Source organism: Lutra lutra, chromosome 8, assembly GCF_902655055.1.
Source record: "Lutra lutra chromosome 8, mLutLut1.2, whole genome shotgun sequence".
NCBI lineage: Eukaryota > Metazoa > Chordata > Mammalia > Carnivora > Mustelidae > Lutra > Lutra lutra.
The window spans coordinates 130202289-130219510 of NC_062285.1; the positions used below are offsets into that span (position 1 = coordinate 130202289).

At 45.9% G+C, this 17222-nt stretch overlaps 1 protein-coding gene across 7 annotated transcripts in view; it reads right to left on the reverse strand.

The window, feature by feature from the left end:
* The window catches only part of BPIFC (BPI fold containing family C), a 54590-nt gene that overhangs the window by 5043 nt on the left and 32325 nt on the right, over positions 1-17222 (reverse strand). For all 7 annotated transcript variants that reach the window (XM_047742762.1, XM_047742761.1, XM_047742760.1 and 4 more), the window contains 6 exons: positions 15891-15982; positions 14288-14464; positions 13076-13129; positions 11929-12099; positions 11221-11288; positions 522-564 (listed from right to left, as the gene is read on the reverse strand). In XM_047742762.1, coding sequence (XP_047598718.1) covers positions 522-564; positions 11221-11288; positions 11929-12099; positions 13076-13129; positions 14288-14464; positions 15891-15982 — 605 coding nt within the window. The remainder of the gene's footprint in view (positions 1-521; positions 565-11220; positions 11289-11928; positions 12100-13075; positions 13130-14287; positions 14465-15890; positions 15983-17222) is intronic.

Consider the following 17222-nt stretch of genomic DNA (forward strand, 5'->3'; position numbering starts at 1 on the left):
GTCACCAGGCTGGCCTCCCCTCATCCCAAAGTACCTGCACAGCCAGCCTCGCAATGGTTTTCGGAGATGGCTAGAAAGGCTTCCAAGAGCAACTCAGTCATGGCCTCACAATTTGCAGATGGCCTCATCCTTTGGGAGTCTGGATCTTATATTTAATTATCAAAGATTATTTTATCCAAAGAATGAAATTGCCCTGAAAATCTCCCTGAAAATGCCAATATTACATAGGTCTTAGTTTTTTAGAAAATTCTTTTAAAAGTCTTTCTGAATAGAAAAAGTTGGAGAGTTCCTGTCCTGTTTAAAAGTTATGGGGTTGGGTTCCATTGTGTAATGGTTAGCACTCAGGACTCTGAAAAGTGATGGGGTTGGTGGACAAGAAGCTACACAAGGAATTTTAAAGTTAAAACCTACCCTCGTGGGGAAATCAAGTATTTCGAGGCTCAGAAAACATTAATTCAGCTACTATATAGGGAAACTATCATTTTTCCCTTGACAGGAACTCTGAGAGCTCGGATTCCTACCTCAATATTGCTGCGATTGGACTCTGGCAAAGAGAGCCGGAATCTGAAACAAAACAAAACAACGGATGTCAACAGGAAAAGTTTAAAGGATGGAAGATTTAAAAACAACTCTTTCAGGCGCCTGGGTGGCTCAGTGGATTGAGCCTCTGCCTTTGGCTCAGGTCGTGATCCCAGGGTCCTGGGATCCAGCCCCGCATTGCATCGCATCGGGCTCTCTGCTCAGCGGGGAACCTGCTTCCCACCCCCTCTCTCTGCCTGCCTCTCTGTCTACTTGTGCTCTCTGTCTGTCAAATAAATAAATAAAATCTTTAAAAAAAAAAAAACCCTTTCAATAGAAAGGAACAAAAAGGAAAGGGTATTTATTTTTTTAAAGATCCATAAGCCACTATTTTATTTATTTTTTGTTTTTTTTTTTAAAGATTTTATTCATTTATTTGACAGAGAGAGAGAGAGATCACAAATAGGCAGAGCAGCAGGCAAAGAGAGAGGGGGGAAGCAGGCTCCCCACTGAGCAGGGAGCCCAATATAGGGCTCGATCCCAGGACCCCGGGATCACGACCTGAGCTGAAGGCAGCTGCTCAACCAACTGAGCCACCCAGGTGCCCCATAAGTCACTATTTTAAAAAACCGCACAGACTGGTGAGGATATAATGTTCTAGTACATCTTTACCTGATGATATTTGCTGCTTAAGAAGCAGAGCTTTCTAGCAGAAGGCTTGGATTTGTAACCAGGATGGGTCCCCATATGCATTTGCTATATAGGACTTACTGTTGGCAACTTGAAGGCGGAAGAATTTTTTTCCTTTTTTTCTTCTTTTTAAAAAAATTTAATTTTTTTTCAGTGTTCCAAGATTCATTGTTTATGCACCAAGAAGAAACTTTTTTTTTAAAAGATTTTATTTACTTATTTGACAGACAGATCACAAGTAGGTAGAGAGGCAGGCAGATAGAGAGGAAGGGAAGCAGGCTCCCTGCTGAGCAGAGAGCCCGATGTGGGGCTCGATCCCAGGACCCTGAGATCATGACCTGAGCCGAAGGCAGCGGCTTAACCCACTGAGCCACCCAGGCGCCCCTGCACCAAGAAGAAACTTAAGAAATAATTTTTGGTCTCCAGCCGTACCACCCCGAATGTGCCTCGTCTCATCTGATCTCTGGAGCTAAGTAGGGTGGGGCTTGCTTAGTACTTGGGTGGGAGGAATTGTCTTCGGGTCTTCTTGGTCTGAACTCCCAGAACACACACTTGATTTGTCAGACATAGTAAGATGAAGCAGTGGTAATCAACAGGGAGGATCCTTTCATTTCACAGGTGGGGAAACTGAGGTCCAATTAATGGCAGATTTAGGACCAAAAACTCAGATCTCTTGATGCCCAACCCAAACCTCCCTTCCACTGTAGGATCTTTCCTCACTTTGCTTTCCCTCCTGTCCTTCCATGGCTCACTTTTGCCCAGGTGTAGAGCCTTACTTCTGCATCAGCCTTCTTCTTTTCTTCTTCTTTTCTTCTTTTTTAGAAACTTAAAAAAATATTTTATTTATTTATTTGAGAGAGAGAGAAAGAGAATTCGCGTAAGTGGGGTGAAGGGCAGAGGGAGACAGACTCTCCACTGATCCCAGGACTCTGGGATTCTGGGATCATGACCTGAGCCGAAGGCAGACACTTAAATGACTGAGCCACCCAGACGCCCCCTGCATCAGCCTTCAAATGGCTCCCCCAGTCTCCAGTCTTGGTCTTCTCCAATCTGTCCTCCACACCATTCCCAGAGTGAGCTATATGGCAAGCATGTCTGAAGAGGACACGCTCCCATTCAGAATTCTTTAATGGCCTGAGTCCAAGTCATTTAGGTGGTACTCAAGCCTTTCTGTATTTTGGTGTCTGGTTACCTGTTTACTCTCACTTCTTTTCATTCTCTACCCTGAATATTATACTCAAGAACCCTGAACTGGTTAGTGCTATGCTGGTTTATTTATTTTTTATTTTATTTTCTTAAGTAGGCTCCACATTCAGCCCGGAGCCCAATGCTGGGCTTGAACTCATGACCCTGAGATTGGGACTTGAGCTGAGATCAAGAGTAGGACACTGAAGTGACTAAGCCACCTGGGCACCGCTGTGCTATTTTATTAACGAGGCACTATATATCTGAGGTTAAAAATGTATTGGCTTCAAAACACATAACAAAAATATCCTGAAAAATGAAAATTAATACATGCCCATAACAAGTTAACATTATGGTGACTAGTCACTTTAACTCAACTCCACTCATGGTTAAGTTTAAATTATATTTCATGTGGAATGCATGTGTGCAATATATTTGGGGCTGGATTATTCAAAATTAGAGTAGATAAGGTCATAATGATCTTAAACAACTGCAAAGAATTTCTTTGTATATTCCATGATAACTCTGGTCTCCATGCTTTTTGCTCCTGCTGTTCCCTCTTTCTGAAATTGCCCCTCTCCTATCTTGTTGACTGGTTAACTTCTTTTCATTGTTTAAGATTTAACTCAGGTGTTACCTCTTCCAGGCACCTTTCTGTTATTACATTTAAGGAGCAGATAGATATCAGTGGAAGAGGTGAGTTTGCTTATTATCAGCCAATATCATGTGAATATGAATTAAGTCTCAAAACTTAAGTTTCAAAACTTAATTCATATTCACATGATATTGGCCGATAATCAGGAAACAGAAGCGTGAGAACCAGAGACAGTTAAATCTGACAAGGATCAGAGATGGCATGGGTGGTGCGGCGGTTCAAACCGAGCTCAGTGGAAAGTGAGGACCAGAATCCTTAGGGTATCTTTAAAAAAAGGAAGCTGAGCAGTGGAACAACACTTTGAAGGTACTGCTGGAGAAATGTGAGGGGCCGCTTCCCCTTGGCCACACATCTTTTTCTGATGAGGCCAGTTCAGAAATACAGGTGGAGAAAAGGGCAAGACCTAGGCTTCTGGTTCTGAAAAACACGCAAGCGCAACTGTGACCACTAGGTGGCGACCGAGTTCAGTCTGTTGACATTTCATCCTCACACAGAGCCCCTATTTTTTTTTTTTCTAACCTGTTTTTTAAAGCACAACTACTAGAAACTAATTTTATTACAGAACCACAGAGTTCGTGGGGAGAAAGGGAGCTCAAGTAGCCCTACCTTGCAGACATATAGAGAGCACAGCTTATTCACAAAGTTTTGGAGAAGGTTCACCGTCCTGACTGAAAACCAGAACAAAAGTACAAGCACTTGGGACGCCTGGGGGCTCAGTTGGTTGGACGGCTGCCTTCGGCTCAGGTCATGATCCCAGCGTTCTGGGATCGAGTCCCACATCGGGCTCCTTGCTCAGCGGGGAGCCTGCTTCTCCCTCTGCCTCTGCCTACCACTCTGTCTGTGCTCATGCTCTCTAACAAATAAATAAAATCTAAAAAAAAAAAAAGAAACTTGGAGCTTCATTTAAAAAAAAAAAGTACAAGCACTTAAGCCTGTCAGATGGTGGTGGGGTCAAGATCTGGGTCAATAGCAAATACAGCATAATGGAGTTCAAGTAGATCAAGGCACAGGCACTCACAATGCCGCTTCTCCAACCCTGTGGCCACGGCAGACGTTGAAAATCACACCTTACACTCAATACTGCACAGTAATTGTTTATCTCACAGTCCTCTGACTGTGAACCTGACTGAGTCCAGAGCATGGCACATTAAGGCACTTAGTGTTCATCCAGGCATCTGTCCAGCAGATACTTACTGAACACCTAATACACGTCAGCCGTGCAGCAGGTGCTGGAGATCACGACTGTGAGTTAAACCAAACACAGCCACTGCTCGCTCGGAGCTTAAAGCCTCGTGGGGAGGCACACAGTAATCAAATAAGCCCACTGGTGATGGTTTAATGGCAGATTGAGATAAATGCTCTGAAGGAAAGAAAAAGTTCACTGAGGCCAATAAGAGAGGAACACTATCTAAACTGGCAGGTGCAGGAAAGTTTCTGAGAAAGGAAATACGTCCTTGAGAGCTGACATATGAAGGGTAAGCTGAGATTAAAAATGCAAATTGAGGAAGGAAGAGGGAAGGGTCTGGCGGAGGTTGCGAGGGCCCTGTGGAGGGAACAGAGGCTAGGAAGAGAGTGCTCGAGAGGCAGACAATGGTGGTAAAATTTTGATATTTATCTTAAGATATCAGAGGCTATGCTAAAAGTTTGATATTTATCTTAAGGGTAAGGAATCTATGGAAGGTTTTTTTTTTTTTTTTTAAGATTTTATTTATTTATTTGACAGAGAGGGAGAGATCACAAGTAGGCAGAGAGGCAGGCAGAGAGAGAGGAGGAAGCAGGTTCCCTGTTGAGCAGAGAGCCCAATGCAGGGCTTGATCCCAGGACTCCAAGATCATGACCTGAGCCAAAGGCAGAGGCTTAACCCACTGAGCCACCCAGGCACCCCTATGGAAGGTTTCTAAAAAGGGAGATGATGTCTGCGTTTTGGAAGGATCACTCTGGCTGCAGTACGAAGAAAAGATGGGCAGCCTAAGAGGTTTCCTAAGAGCTCCTTCTGTGCTCAGTAATGCTCTAGGCAATGGGAAGAACGTTAATTATATTTATGATGGACAGACAGAGCTGCATGTAGAGGAAGGATTTGCAGAATAATACAAAACAGCTTGTCCTAAGTGCTCTTTTGTGGGTTTACACTGACTTGCTGCAGGAATTCTAAGAATGTATGAAATGGTGAATAAACCAGCATGGGTTGGAGGTAGGTGTGTGTGTGTGTGTGTGTGTTTAAGATACGGGGGTGGGAATAAAACTGCCCTTTGAGGGATGCCTGGGTGGCTTGGTCTGTTAAGCTGCTGCGTTCAGCCCAGGTCATGATCCCAGGGTTCTAGGACTGAGTCCCTCATCGGGCTCCTTGCTTGGCAGGGAGCCTGCTTCTCTCTCTCTGCTTCTGCCTGCTTGTGTGATTTCTCTCTCTCTGACAAATAAATAAATAATCTTAAAACAAAAAAACCCTGCCCTTTGAGAGAAGCACGCCACCATTTTCCTTAGCACCCAGCCTCTTAATCTGAGTGTTTTTCCTGCAGGCTCTAGATTTGGGAGGTAGAAACATTTGCCTTTCTCTATTTTCTGTATCAAGAACACTGTAGAGCACATAATCGGTGCTCAAGAAATTCTCATGGAATGGATTATGGATAAATGAGTAAAGGGTAAGTGGGGAAGTGTTTATTGGAATTGGGGTGGCTTTGAAGGGGGGCAGTCTACAGCAAAATGTTCATTTTAGGGAGTTATGAGAGGGAAGATTGGCTTTCTTGGAAGGTAGTCAAAGTGCTTGACAACCCCAGGCTGTGGATTTAATCCATGATGAAAGACCTTTTTTCCCCCCCCCCAAGATTTATTTTAGAGAGAGGATGAGCGGGAGGGGCAGAGGGAGAGAAAATCCCAAGCAGATACCTCTCTGAGTGTGGAGCCTGATAATGAGGCTCGATCTCACAAGCATGACGTTGCGACCAGAGCTGAAACCAAGACGCCTAATTGACTGTGCCACCCCGATGCCCCCAAAGATGAAAGGTTTTCATGTGAGGAATGTGTTGAGCTCATTCCAGTATTAAAGGACCCTCTTGATGAGGAAGAGTTCCCCAGTGTTTTATCTTCACTGCCTTCTGCAGCCTGGAAATTCCCCCAACAAGTCTGGGAGAAGTGGAAGTCATTTGTTTTTCCTCCTCTGACAGGGGCCTCGCACTGTGGCATTCCTGTGCGCCGGCCTCCACGGGAGCTCAGAGGGAGGGTGGAGATGGCGGTCAGCCCGGGGGCAAAGCCCGAGCTCTGATGACCTGTCTAAAGCACCGTTCTGACAGAAACTGAAGCCGTTCTTCCCAGACCTGTTTTCCTTTCTGGGTTTCTTTCCAGAGGGCTCACATTGGGAAATGCTTATCGCCCAAGCTGTGAGGAGTAGGGCTGGGTGGGGTTTGTATGTGCTTGTAGTCAGCTTTCTTTGCATTCTCTGAGGGTGTTGCCTGGGAGGGGTTGTAGTGTGTGTGTGTGTGTGTGTGTGTGTGCAAGTGCACGCGTGCTGATGTCACTGGTGTGGGGCGCAGTTTGGGAGTGTCCGATGCCTCACTTGTGGCAATGTCAAAATTGTTCCAGAGTTCTAAATGGTCCAACGATACTGTATATTGGATTGCCTTGAGCTTTGTAAGCTTAAAGGGGCGTCTGGGTGGCTCAGTCAGTTAAGTGTCTGCCTTCAGCTCAGGTCGTGATCCCAGGGTCCTGAGATTTGAACCCCACATCTGGCTCTCTGCTCAGCCAGGAGTCTGCTTCTCCCTCTCCCTCTGTTCCTCCTCTCTGCTCATGCTCTCTCTCTCAAATAAATAAAATCTTTAAAAAATAAAAAAAAAGGGGGGGTTAAAATTCAGTCATCTGTATGGCGACGAAAAAGGGAAAGTGTTACTTAATTTGGTCTCAGAAACGTCTAGTATATGGATCAGCCTGCACTGGGGTTACCTCCTGACGGAGCTGTGTTTGGAACAAAAGTCTCCATTGTGGATAGACCAGTACGAATCTGGTTTAGGACTCTGAGGGCCAACTCTAAGGCTTTTAAGGCCATCCTGACCTGTCATGTCTCTTGGGATCAATTTCTCCCTCTTATTTGGTTAAAGTTTGATCCCAAAAAGGGGAAAGAAAATAAAACTCTACTGCTGGTGGTAACTAATATTTCTTGAGCACTGATTACGTGCAGAACATCGTGCTTTTCAGACATTACCTCGTCTCCCCATAAAACAGCTCTGTGAATAGGTGCCCTGTTTTGCTGATGAGGAAACTGGTATTTAAAGAGGTTGACTGACTTGCCCAGGGTCACACAGCTACCAAGCAACAGAGGTGGAATTCAAAATCAGAAACGCCTGACTACAGGGCTGTGCTCATAATGAGACGTCCCCACCGAGGTCACGTTGATTACTTGTACTCCCTGCTTTTGCTTTTATTTTTTCCTTCCCTTCATTTCTCAAGGCGGCTGTGTGCAAAGGGCGGTGTGCTTTTTCTATCGCAGATCACCTTCTGCCTGTGGTTTCTCTTCCTCTATCAAGTCTTCACACTGAGAAAGGACATGCTGCCTGCTTCAGTTCCGTGTGACTCCGCGTTCATGGGTTTCCTCTTCTGGGCAAGGGTGTTCACCGTCTCAGTCTTCTAAGTCTTGGCCATGTTCCCCATCAAAGGCAGTATAATGTCGTAAGTGAACACCCAAGGCTGTGAAAACCACTCACCCAGGTTCAAGTTCTGGGTCTGTCATTCAATAGCTCTGTGATGTGAGCAAGTTAGTCGACCTCTATAAATGTAAAACCGGGATAATGAGCGACCTCCAGGTCTGTTCACTGAAGCTACAGACGTTGATTGAAGACTGTGCCAGGTCCTGGAGATCCAGGGTTGTGCGGTTTAAATGAAATGATATGTGTGAAGTTCTTGGCACGGGACCAGAAGACAGCAAAGACTCAATAATAAAGTAGTCATAAATACTAGGACAAAAGGCACTTTCTCTAATAACCATCACTGGGTAGGAGACACGGGAATGAGGTGTTTCCTGAACAGGGTTTTTCTGACGAGGGGAACTCTTGTGAGGATCTTGTATAATGGAGCACCTTCTTCCCTGGGATGAGGCCAGCCCCAAATTTTAAGTAATAGCCATAGTCAACCTTCCTGAACACTTAACACGCACTTTACATGTATTAACTCATGTATTCCTTACAGTAACCCCCTGAAGTGGGTTGTATTATAGCCTCATTTTATAGAGAAGGAAATGGAGGCCCAGAGAGGTTAAGTAACTTGCCTGAGGCCCCACAGCTAATGAATGGCAGGGCGGGGATCTGAACCAGCTAGTCTTGACTCTAAAGCCTGTGAGCTCATGGCGTCTTTAAACTCACCACACCAAATTTGCCTTGATTTCTCTATCTCCTGTCTCTGTAGCCAGCCGTGAGCAGCTCCAGAAAGAGACACATTCAGGCAGGGGATGTTTAGAAAAGTGTTTCGGGGGTTAGTATTTTGGGAGCCTAATTTGGAGACCCCCTTTCCCAGGGTTTTCTCGGGGATGCTTCACTGATCCCCACCCCCCTTTACGCCTCTCTGCACTGTGCCTCTCTGACCTCACCCAAGCCCACAGCACGCCATAGGTCTGGAAGAGCAGCGCTTGTGGAACCGGGAATGGCGGTTGCTGGCTGGGGCAGTCGTGAGGGAGGTGGGGTAGCCATTCCTGCGGCCACGGGGAAGGCACCCCTTCAGCACAGCCTCTGCTTCTCCGCGGTCTTGCACGGGCTGCCTTGGGACTGAGTGATGCCTGGCCTATCCACCTTACCCTTCATCCTCCTGCTGCCCGAGATCCGCCATAGCAACCCCAGCAGGAGCCAGCCCAGCGACATTTGCAGCATGACATGGCCTTGCTCAGAGGGGCCCCATGCTTGGTTCAAGGCCCTGCTGTCCCCATCTTTAAATTCTTCATAAGATTCTGAACCAGGGGCTCCCCATTCTGATTTTGCAATGGGCCTTGCGAGTTGGATAGCTGGTCCTACTCAGACCCCACTGAGGCCCCAGGAAACCTCCCCAGCATGAGAATCTGAAGGAGACCACAGGGGAACGCGGAGGAGACCCCAGGAAGGCAGGAGTCTTCATCTCAGCTTGTGTTCACTGGGTCAAAGCACGCTTGTGGGCTGTAGGAAGCCAAAGAATGGATCCACGCGTTTCTTTGGGTGATGTGAACCGAGCGGGTTGCAATCAGTTTTGCAGTTACTCTCGAACATAAACCTAACACCTTCTGAACGTGCCATTTCTTACTGGGAGGACCGCTGGAGAGGAGAGTCCGCCCAGTGGAAGCTCATAAGGGGACCTAGTCTCTCTGCTCCTTAAGGTCTCTCCCACTGGCCTGCAAGCCTGAAGCCCCACCCGCACTAAGTCCTTCCTTCCATCCTGCCCATGAACCAGGGCCCTGCTCAAGGGTGCACGTGGTTTCTCCCTTCTCAAGAGCTTGTAGCCTCAGTCAGAGGCCCTGCCTCCCTTCTCCCACCTCCCTCCAGATTTCCAGCCCCCCTTTCCTATCAGCGCTGTCCTCAGGCTGCAGATGGGGGGTGCTTGTGGTGCGGCTGCTCCGGCAAACTGCATTGCAAATTCTCTCCTTTCCCGTTTGGCCTTGCTCTGATGCTGCCTATCTCTCACCGGCCTCCCTTTTCCTCCTCTTCTCCTGCTCTCTGGCTTCCATCCTCTCAACTGTTAAAACTGTCATTTCCAAGATGACCCATCAAGGTTTAGAGTTTCATCGGCCTTGACCTTGTGCAGGGTGGGCCACAGTATGATTTCGGGGGCCCTGAGGCAACTGTTGCCTCAGGAGCCCTCCCTCCATAAAGAAATACTAAAAATTGTATTTTAAGACTATGTTGTTATAAAGATAAGTATAATCCAGCCTGGATTGTATTCATTTTTTAATTATTTCAAAAATACACTAAAACGTTTTCATGGGTCCCTAAAGTATTCATGGGCTCTAGGTTCTGTGCCTGCTGAGACTAATGTGGAAATCAGTCCCGTGTTGTAGAGCTGGGTAGAGAGTAATGAAGCCTTCTTGAAACCTTTTTTTTTTTCTGGGAAACCATATTACCTTTCTTTTTTTTTTCTTTTTTTTGGGTCATTGTTCCTTTATTGGGTAAACAATATAGTTACAAAGATAATTTTAAGGAGGAAAATCTCACTCAATCCCGTATCCTAATGGCACTCTTTGTGATTCACTTCCTTGTCCAGATGGAAAGCTATTTTACACAGCTGACTGCTGCGTTTGTGCAGTTTTCCTTTCTGTTTGTCCCATTTAATATTTCTTTGTTGAGGGCACCTTCTGTGTGTCTGCAGTAGTCTTCACAACCATCCGCTGACTTATGGTGATTGACTTACTTTTCCCCTCTGTTGGTTTCCTGTTCTTTCTTGACTCTGCTTTCTCTGGCCTTTTTTAGCATTTCTTCCCCCTTCTGTGGGTTTCATCTGAGCCATCTGGTCATTCGGAATAGCATTTCCCTCCCCCCAGGTAGTCTCATTCATGGCTTCGACTACAGCCTCACAGGGCCCAGGAAAACGGGCTTTGCGGACGGTTCTTCTCAATGGCAATCACTGTCCACAGTCTACCCACGTGACCCGCCCGACCCCTTCCACAGTGTGCAGCGTTCTCTGGAGAACCAGCTAGGCCATGGGGCGTGGTTTTGTTAAACTCTATGGTCTAGTAAGGGGTCAGGGTGTCAGAGCCTGCAGCTACCTCAGAGAGGACCCAGCCCAACTTCACTATTTTACAGACAAGGAGACCGAGGCACAAAGAGATTCCTAGACTTGCTCCTGGTTAAGCAACTAGTGACCAGGGATTTGACACTTTGTTCCTCGACTTCCTTCCTCAAAAGCACGCTTCCTGGAATTGTTGAGGAGGGTCTTTAATTTATATCATGGTACCATTAGAAAGTGAATTTATATGATGGAATTATATTTACACTTCGGCTGCCCATTTTATCGGAACAGTATCTAATGGGAGGAGAAAGAAAGGCTCCACAACAAAGTTTTAGTGAAGCCCATAGTCTGACGTCATCGAGATCATGCCAAGAGGAGTACCTAAGTGATTCATGTTCTATCCGGTGGTAACTTCCCCTGTTCTGTTAAAGTTCGCTTTGTTTCTATGGTCTGCTGAATCACTTACTGCTAAGGCTGTCAACAGTCAAATCAATTAAACTTACCTGTTCAGAGATAATGAGCAGACCAGTCTTTGTCCCAAAATAACCAGGCCAACACTGGTGCTAGCAACCTGCAGACAACAAAAGCGTTTGTTACTAAGGGGAATGAGTCTGTCTATTTTGGCCGCAAATACAATTTCTTATACTGGAAATACCAGAAGCTCCACTTTCCCTCTTATTGCTAGAGATACTGGGAAGAAGCAGATCTGAAAATGCTCTCTTGTGGGCAGGGAAACTAACTATAAAGACTTTTTAAGAATCTCCCTTAAATTACTCTATTTTTTCCTCTTGTCTCTTCTCCATGTACTGCGTGTGCGTGTATGTGTACGTGTATGTGTGTGTGTGTGACATTTCGTGTAGAATCACTGTATTTGTCCCTTTCCACTGGGTTGCATTTGGCCTCCATCCGCTCAAATAAACTTGAATTCCACTGACTTATTTTGGGGAAAAACAAAAGAAAGTCAGCGATCAATGTAACTGTAGCTGAGGGAAGGGCACATAGGGAGTGGGGGAGGGGGAAAGCTGTTTTACCATGAGGGGGTATGAGCACCAGCCCCCCCACCGCCCCCACCCTGTCCCACCCCTGTCCTCACCAACTGACGAATCAGACCTCACACCCCCAGACACCGAGCAGAGCACTGCTGGTCAGTGGCCCACTGTGGGAATGGAACGGGTCTCCCCAGGCCGCCCTCCTGCCCCCATAGGCCTTACAAAATCCATGGACACGATGGTTTCCGCGGTTGAGTTCTCAGTCTGGGCGAGGAGCACAATGGAGGCAGGGATGTCCAGGGTGAAGTTGCCCGGCTGCAGACTGACTGCAGGAGGCTCCGTTGCCATGACCCGTACCATGAAGGGCTGGGACAGGATGTAGATCTCTGCGATCTGCAAAGTTCAAGGAAAGAAGTGGAGACCGGGGAGCTGAGGTGATGGGAAATCACACGTTTGGGATGGCCTGGGTGATTAAACTTTATGTCATGCAGTCAGAATAGAAACAAAGCTCTTCGGCAATTATACCACCACTGTACACAAGACAAATAATAACAACGGTTGACATTCACTGAGCTTATCTGAATTGTCTGGTTTAATCTTCACAAAATCCCTGTGGGCAGGTTCTATCAGAATCCCCATTTCACAGCTAAAGACAGCGAGCCTCTGGTTAAATAATTTCCTTCACTTCCAGATGGATACATTAAAGAACAGGGATTCAAATCTAAGTGTGTCTCCAGGTCCTTGCTCTAGAATCAGGAAGCTCGGTGAGTATCTCTCTGTCCTCAAGAGCAAACCTGAGCCTTTCAGGACACTGTGTCCAATATTCAGGGGCCGAGAAGGCATGACATTAAGAGTTGCTTCACTAAAGGCACAGACATGGGCACGATTCCCCCATTTCCCACCGAAGCTTATTAATTCAAATGTGTGGTGGAAACTTAGGGGAGGGACCGTTGATTTGTTTTGTAACTTATGATGCCTTTAACAGCAACTTGTTTAGTAAATATCTGTGGCTATTTTATTAAAAGAAAAAAAAAATCTGAGGGCCCCCAGGTGCAGAGCTAGTCAGACATCTGACTCTTGGTTTTGGCTCAGGTTGAGATCTCAGGGTGGTGAGGTCAAGCCCTGCATCGGGCTGGCTCTCATCGCCAAGTCTGCTTAAGACTCTCCCTCTGCCCTTCCCCTGCCGCTTATGCTCACTCTCTCTAAAATAAATAAATCTTACCAAAAAAGGAAAAAAAAAAATCTCTTCAGAATGGAAAGATGGACTCAGGTTTGGACCGAAAAGGAATAGAGAGAACCCACAAATCTTCCACAAGTAACTGCCGTGAATCCAGATACACTACCAAGGAGTCAGACCCTCAGTACTCACCCGGGAGAGCACATTGCCAAGGCCTTGAGAGTTTTGAACCAAATGGCTGGAAATCTGGAAAATCAAGATCATCATGTTATTGTAAGATTTTTACCTGGGTTCTCTTTTCAGGGGAAAACCTAGCTTTCCTTATATTTTTATGAATCATGAAGTTGTTACATCAACAAACAATTAGTGTTTAATAGTGGCCTATCATTTAATAGCCCAACCATAGGAAGTCTGAGGCTCAAAGAAGTGAAGTCACTTGCCCAAGGTCACACAGGAAGTACCTTCCTTTTCAGTAAGTGCCTTTTAACCTTGGCTACACTGTGTAGGGCACACACGTACGATCCATGCATAACCATCCTACAGTGGTTAACAAGAACCTTTGGATATATTGCCCACCTCTTCAGAGGTTGCTGAGACAAAGGATACTTAAGTCATTTATCTTCACAAATGAATGTTTTCCAAGTCTGAAGCTAGGTTTCTCTAATTCTCAGCAGTCTGTGATCACTGGTGCTGCCATACCTGGTATTTTGAACCCAAGTTTTAGAACCACTTGTATAATTAAGACCCATGGAATGAAAAGATTAATAGGGGATGCTTAATAAAAGTTGTTGGTTGGCTGAAGAGAATGTTCTCATCATGAAAGGGAGGAGCATGGCAAAGAGAATCCACGAGTATGTGTCCTCTTAGTGGTCATTGTAGATAACTCAGTTGCAATTACCAACAGGAAAAATATTGGTGCTGGCATTAAACCAGGCATGGTGATGATGATGATGGTAAGCAACACATTATGAACACTTCCTCTGTGCTAGGCATGAATGCTTTCCGTATATTTAAACCTCTCTAATGTCCATATCGACCTTATGAGTATGGAATTATTATTCCCATTTTCTAAATGATGACACTCTGGCACAGAGAAGTTAAATACATTGGAGATGCCCAAATTTACAGGTCATAAGTGGTGGAGGGGAGTCCTGGCATTATTTAAGATTAATCTAGAACAGTGGCCTGGTATCCTACACAACTGAAATTAGCAGACTTAGAAACCCAACAATTCCCAAGATACTAAAAGCTTTCAGTTCACAATCCCTTTATTCATGACCTGCTAGGGTTGATAGTCTAAGAGGGCCCAGGAGATAGACACCGTGACATAAAATTCCCATAATGGGCTACTTACAATAAGACGAAACGCTGGTGCTGATTGTTCTATCCATGAACTCTCCTTACCTCTTTCATGGAGAGAGTGACATTGAAGGCCCCAGCTGTAAAGTAGGCAAAGGATGCAGATTTGAAGAAAAACTCGGAGATTCCAATATAGAGCATAGAGTCATGGCGTTCTGGCAGCGCAAAAGGAACTGGCGAGAAGGGGGGGTCGCTGAGGTTGTCCAGGGGGTAGAATACGCCCTGTGGGAAAACAGAGAGAAAGATCAGGGTATCAGGTCAAGACTCGGGTGTACAGCACTGAGAAGGTGGATCTGTTCATTCAGAATCAGAAAAATACCAGAAACTCAGTAGGGGTTAAAACACAACAGGGCCTTCTGACTCCTTGACCAGTGACGATGGTCTGGCAGCTCTGATGAGTTCTTGAGCGTATGCGGACGTGTCTGTCCACTCTGGGGTGTAACCTTCTCTCAGAAGGCAGGTGTATTTTACCTGGACACACAGCTCTGCATAGTTCCTGAGGGGCATGTAGAAATGCCAAACCCTTGACCTTTGAACTCTGTGGCTGCTGAGCCTCTGGGGTGGCACAGAAAGCCTCAGAAGGACCCGGGACTCTCAGTGGGTTAAAGCATTTCCCACGCATTCCTGATGCTGCCCTCAGTGGCTATAGGATGTTATTACAAGATGTCTTGAGTAACATTTAACTGATTTGAAAGACTCTAGTGATTGAAACATAAGTCAGGGACGCCTGGGTGGCTCAGCCGGTTAAGTGTCTGCCTTTGGCTCAGGTCATGATCCCAGAGTCCTGGGATTGAGCCCCGCATCCATCTGGGCTCCCTGCTCAGCAGAGAGTCTGCTTCTCCATCTCCACACCCCTTCCCCCAGCTCATGCTCGCTGTCTTTCTCTAATAAATAAATAAATAAAATCTTTTTTAAAAAAAGATTTGACAGAGAGAGCACAGCAGGGGGAGCAGCAGGCAGAGGGGGAGGGAGAAGGAGGCTTCCCACTGAGCAGGGAACCTGATGTGGGGCTGGATCCCAGGACCCTAGGATCATGACCTGGGCCAAAAGCAAATGCCTAATAACTGAGCTACCCAGGAGCCCCTAAATAAATAAAATCTTAAAAAAAAAAAAAAGAAATATAAGTCAATACACACTTCAAAACAAAACAAAACAAAACAAAAAAACCATGGTTACTAACCACGGGGCAAAACTAAACGTAAAGACAATCTCTTTTCCAGAATCAGCAAATACCATTTTCATGTGCAAACGGCCCTGACCAAGGTCAAGAGGTCGATAGCCCTCAGTTAAACTGGCTGACCAGACAGGAACAGGAGTGTCCGTATGAACAATCTGCTGATGGGTTGAGTTCTAATACATGTAGAGCCCCTCTTCCTGCTGCCTCTTAGCCTCAGACCTGACCCCACAGACATAGTCATCATGATACTTTCCTTGAGGCAGTCGTACGTTGGGCAAATCCAAACCATTATTTACCAATCAAGAAACTGCTGAAGGGTCTTTCGAAAGAACACAAGCATGAGGGAATTGCTTGAAAGGACATTGAATTATTTAAAGGGTATTTAGTGATATTGCCTTCTGCATAGAATATTTGCTCTTCGAATACTGGCTGTTGATAGCCAGGATGAGAATTTGGTGACGATAAAGTTACCTTCAAATTCAGCTCCATGTAATTCTCAGTTATCTCTGGAGAATGGATTAGGGAGTAGTCCAGGAGAGTATAGTTGTCAATCTTGGTTAAAACTAAATAACAAATAAAAATGAAAATTCATATTTATTAAAGGTATAGTATAGCATCTGACTATTATCTATGCAGAGCAATATAATTTTAATTCTCTGTTATTTAAAATAATAATTATTCTTATTTCGTAAGTAATACATGCTCACTTTTCAAAACCTGGGATAAGTAGGTAAGTCAAAAGAAGAAAGTAAACCCCCCCTTTTTTTTTTTAAGATTTTATTTATTTATTTGACAGAGAGAGATCACAAGTAGGCAGAGAGGCGGAATCATGACCCAAGCTGAAGGCAGAGGCTTAACCCACTGAGCCACCCAGGCGCCCCAATTCATTCTTTGTATCACCATTTTCAGAGCACAGCAGGAGGCTAGGGGCCACAGGAGGCATGATTTCAGAGTCTGAGGCAGGTTGTATGCTCAGGAGTGCAGTGCTTGGGAGTCTGACCCTGCCTGGGAGAGCAGCTTTCCTGGCCAGCACCACGTGCTCTGTGATATGAAGACCTCCCCCTGATCTAGAGCAAAACATCTGAGTAGCACACCTTCTCCTCTTGCACACCAGGCTGCTTTATTCCACAGAGGGTGGTAAGTAACAAGAAGAGACAAAGGGACTTGCCAAGGTGAGGGAACAGTACTGCCCCATGTCACTATCATTTTTTTTTTAAAGATTTTCTTATTTATTCATTTGACAGAGAGAGAGAGAGAGATCACAAGTAGGCAGAGAGGCAGGCAGAGAGAGGAGGAAGCAGGCTCCCCGCTGAGCAGAGAGCCCGATGTGGGGCTCGATCCCAGGACCCTGAGATCATGACCTGAGCTGAAGGCAGAGGCTTAACCCACTGAGCCACCCAGGCGCCCCGTCACTATCATTTTTAAAATGCTTTCAAATTCAGTCTGAACAATCCCATCACATGCTGTGAGGGGAGCAGGACCTGCCCATTTTAAATGATAATGAGGAGTGGACAGGACAAGGGATGGTGCAGGGGTAGGAAGCAGAAGGGCCTGGACCCCTAGGGTTTAACGCAGTGCTAGTAAAGAAAGAGGAATTCAATATACATCTATTTGAATAAATGTGGGGGGAGGGAAGCTCTGCCAGGCAGGGAGGGCAGCATGAGCCCAGCAAGGGGCGTGAGGACAGTAGAAGCAGTTCATGGCTGGAGCAGAGAAAGGGACAAGATGAGGCTGAGAGGGGTGGGCTGAGCCCGAGCATGCGGGGCAGGTCTTGTAGTCCATGTGAAAGCATTTGGACTTGAT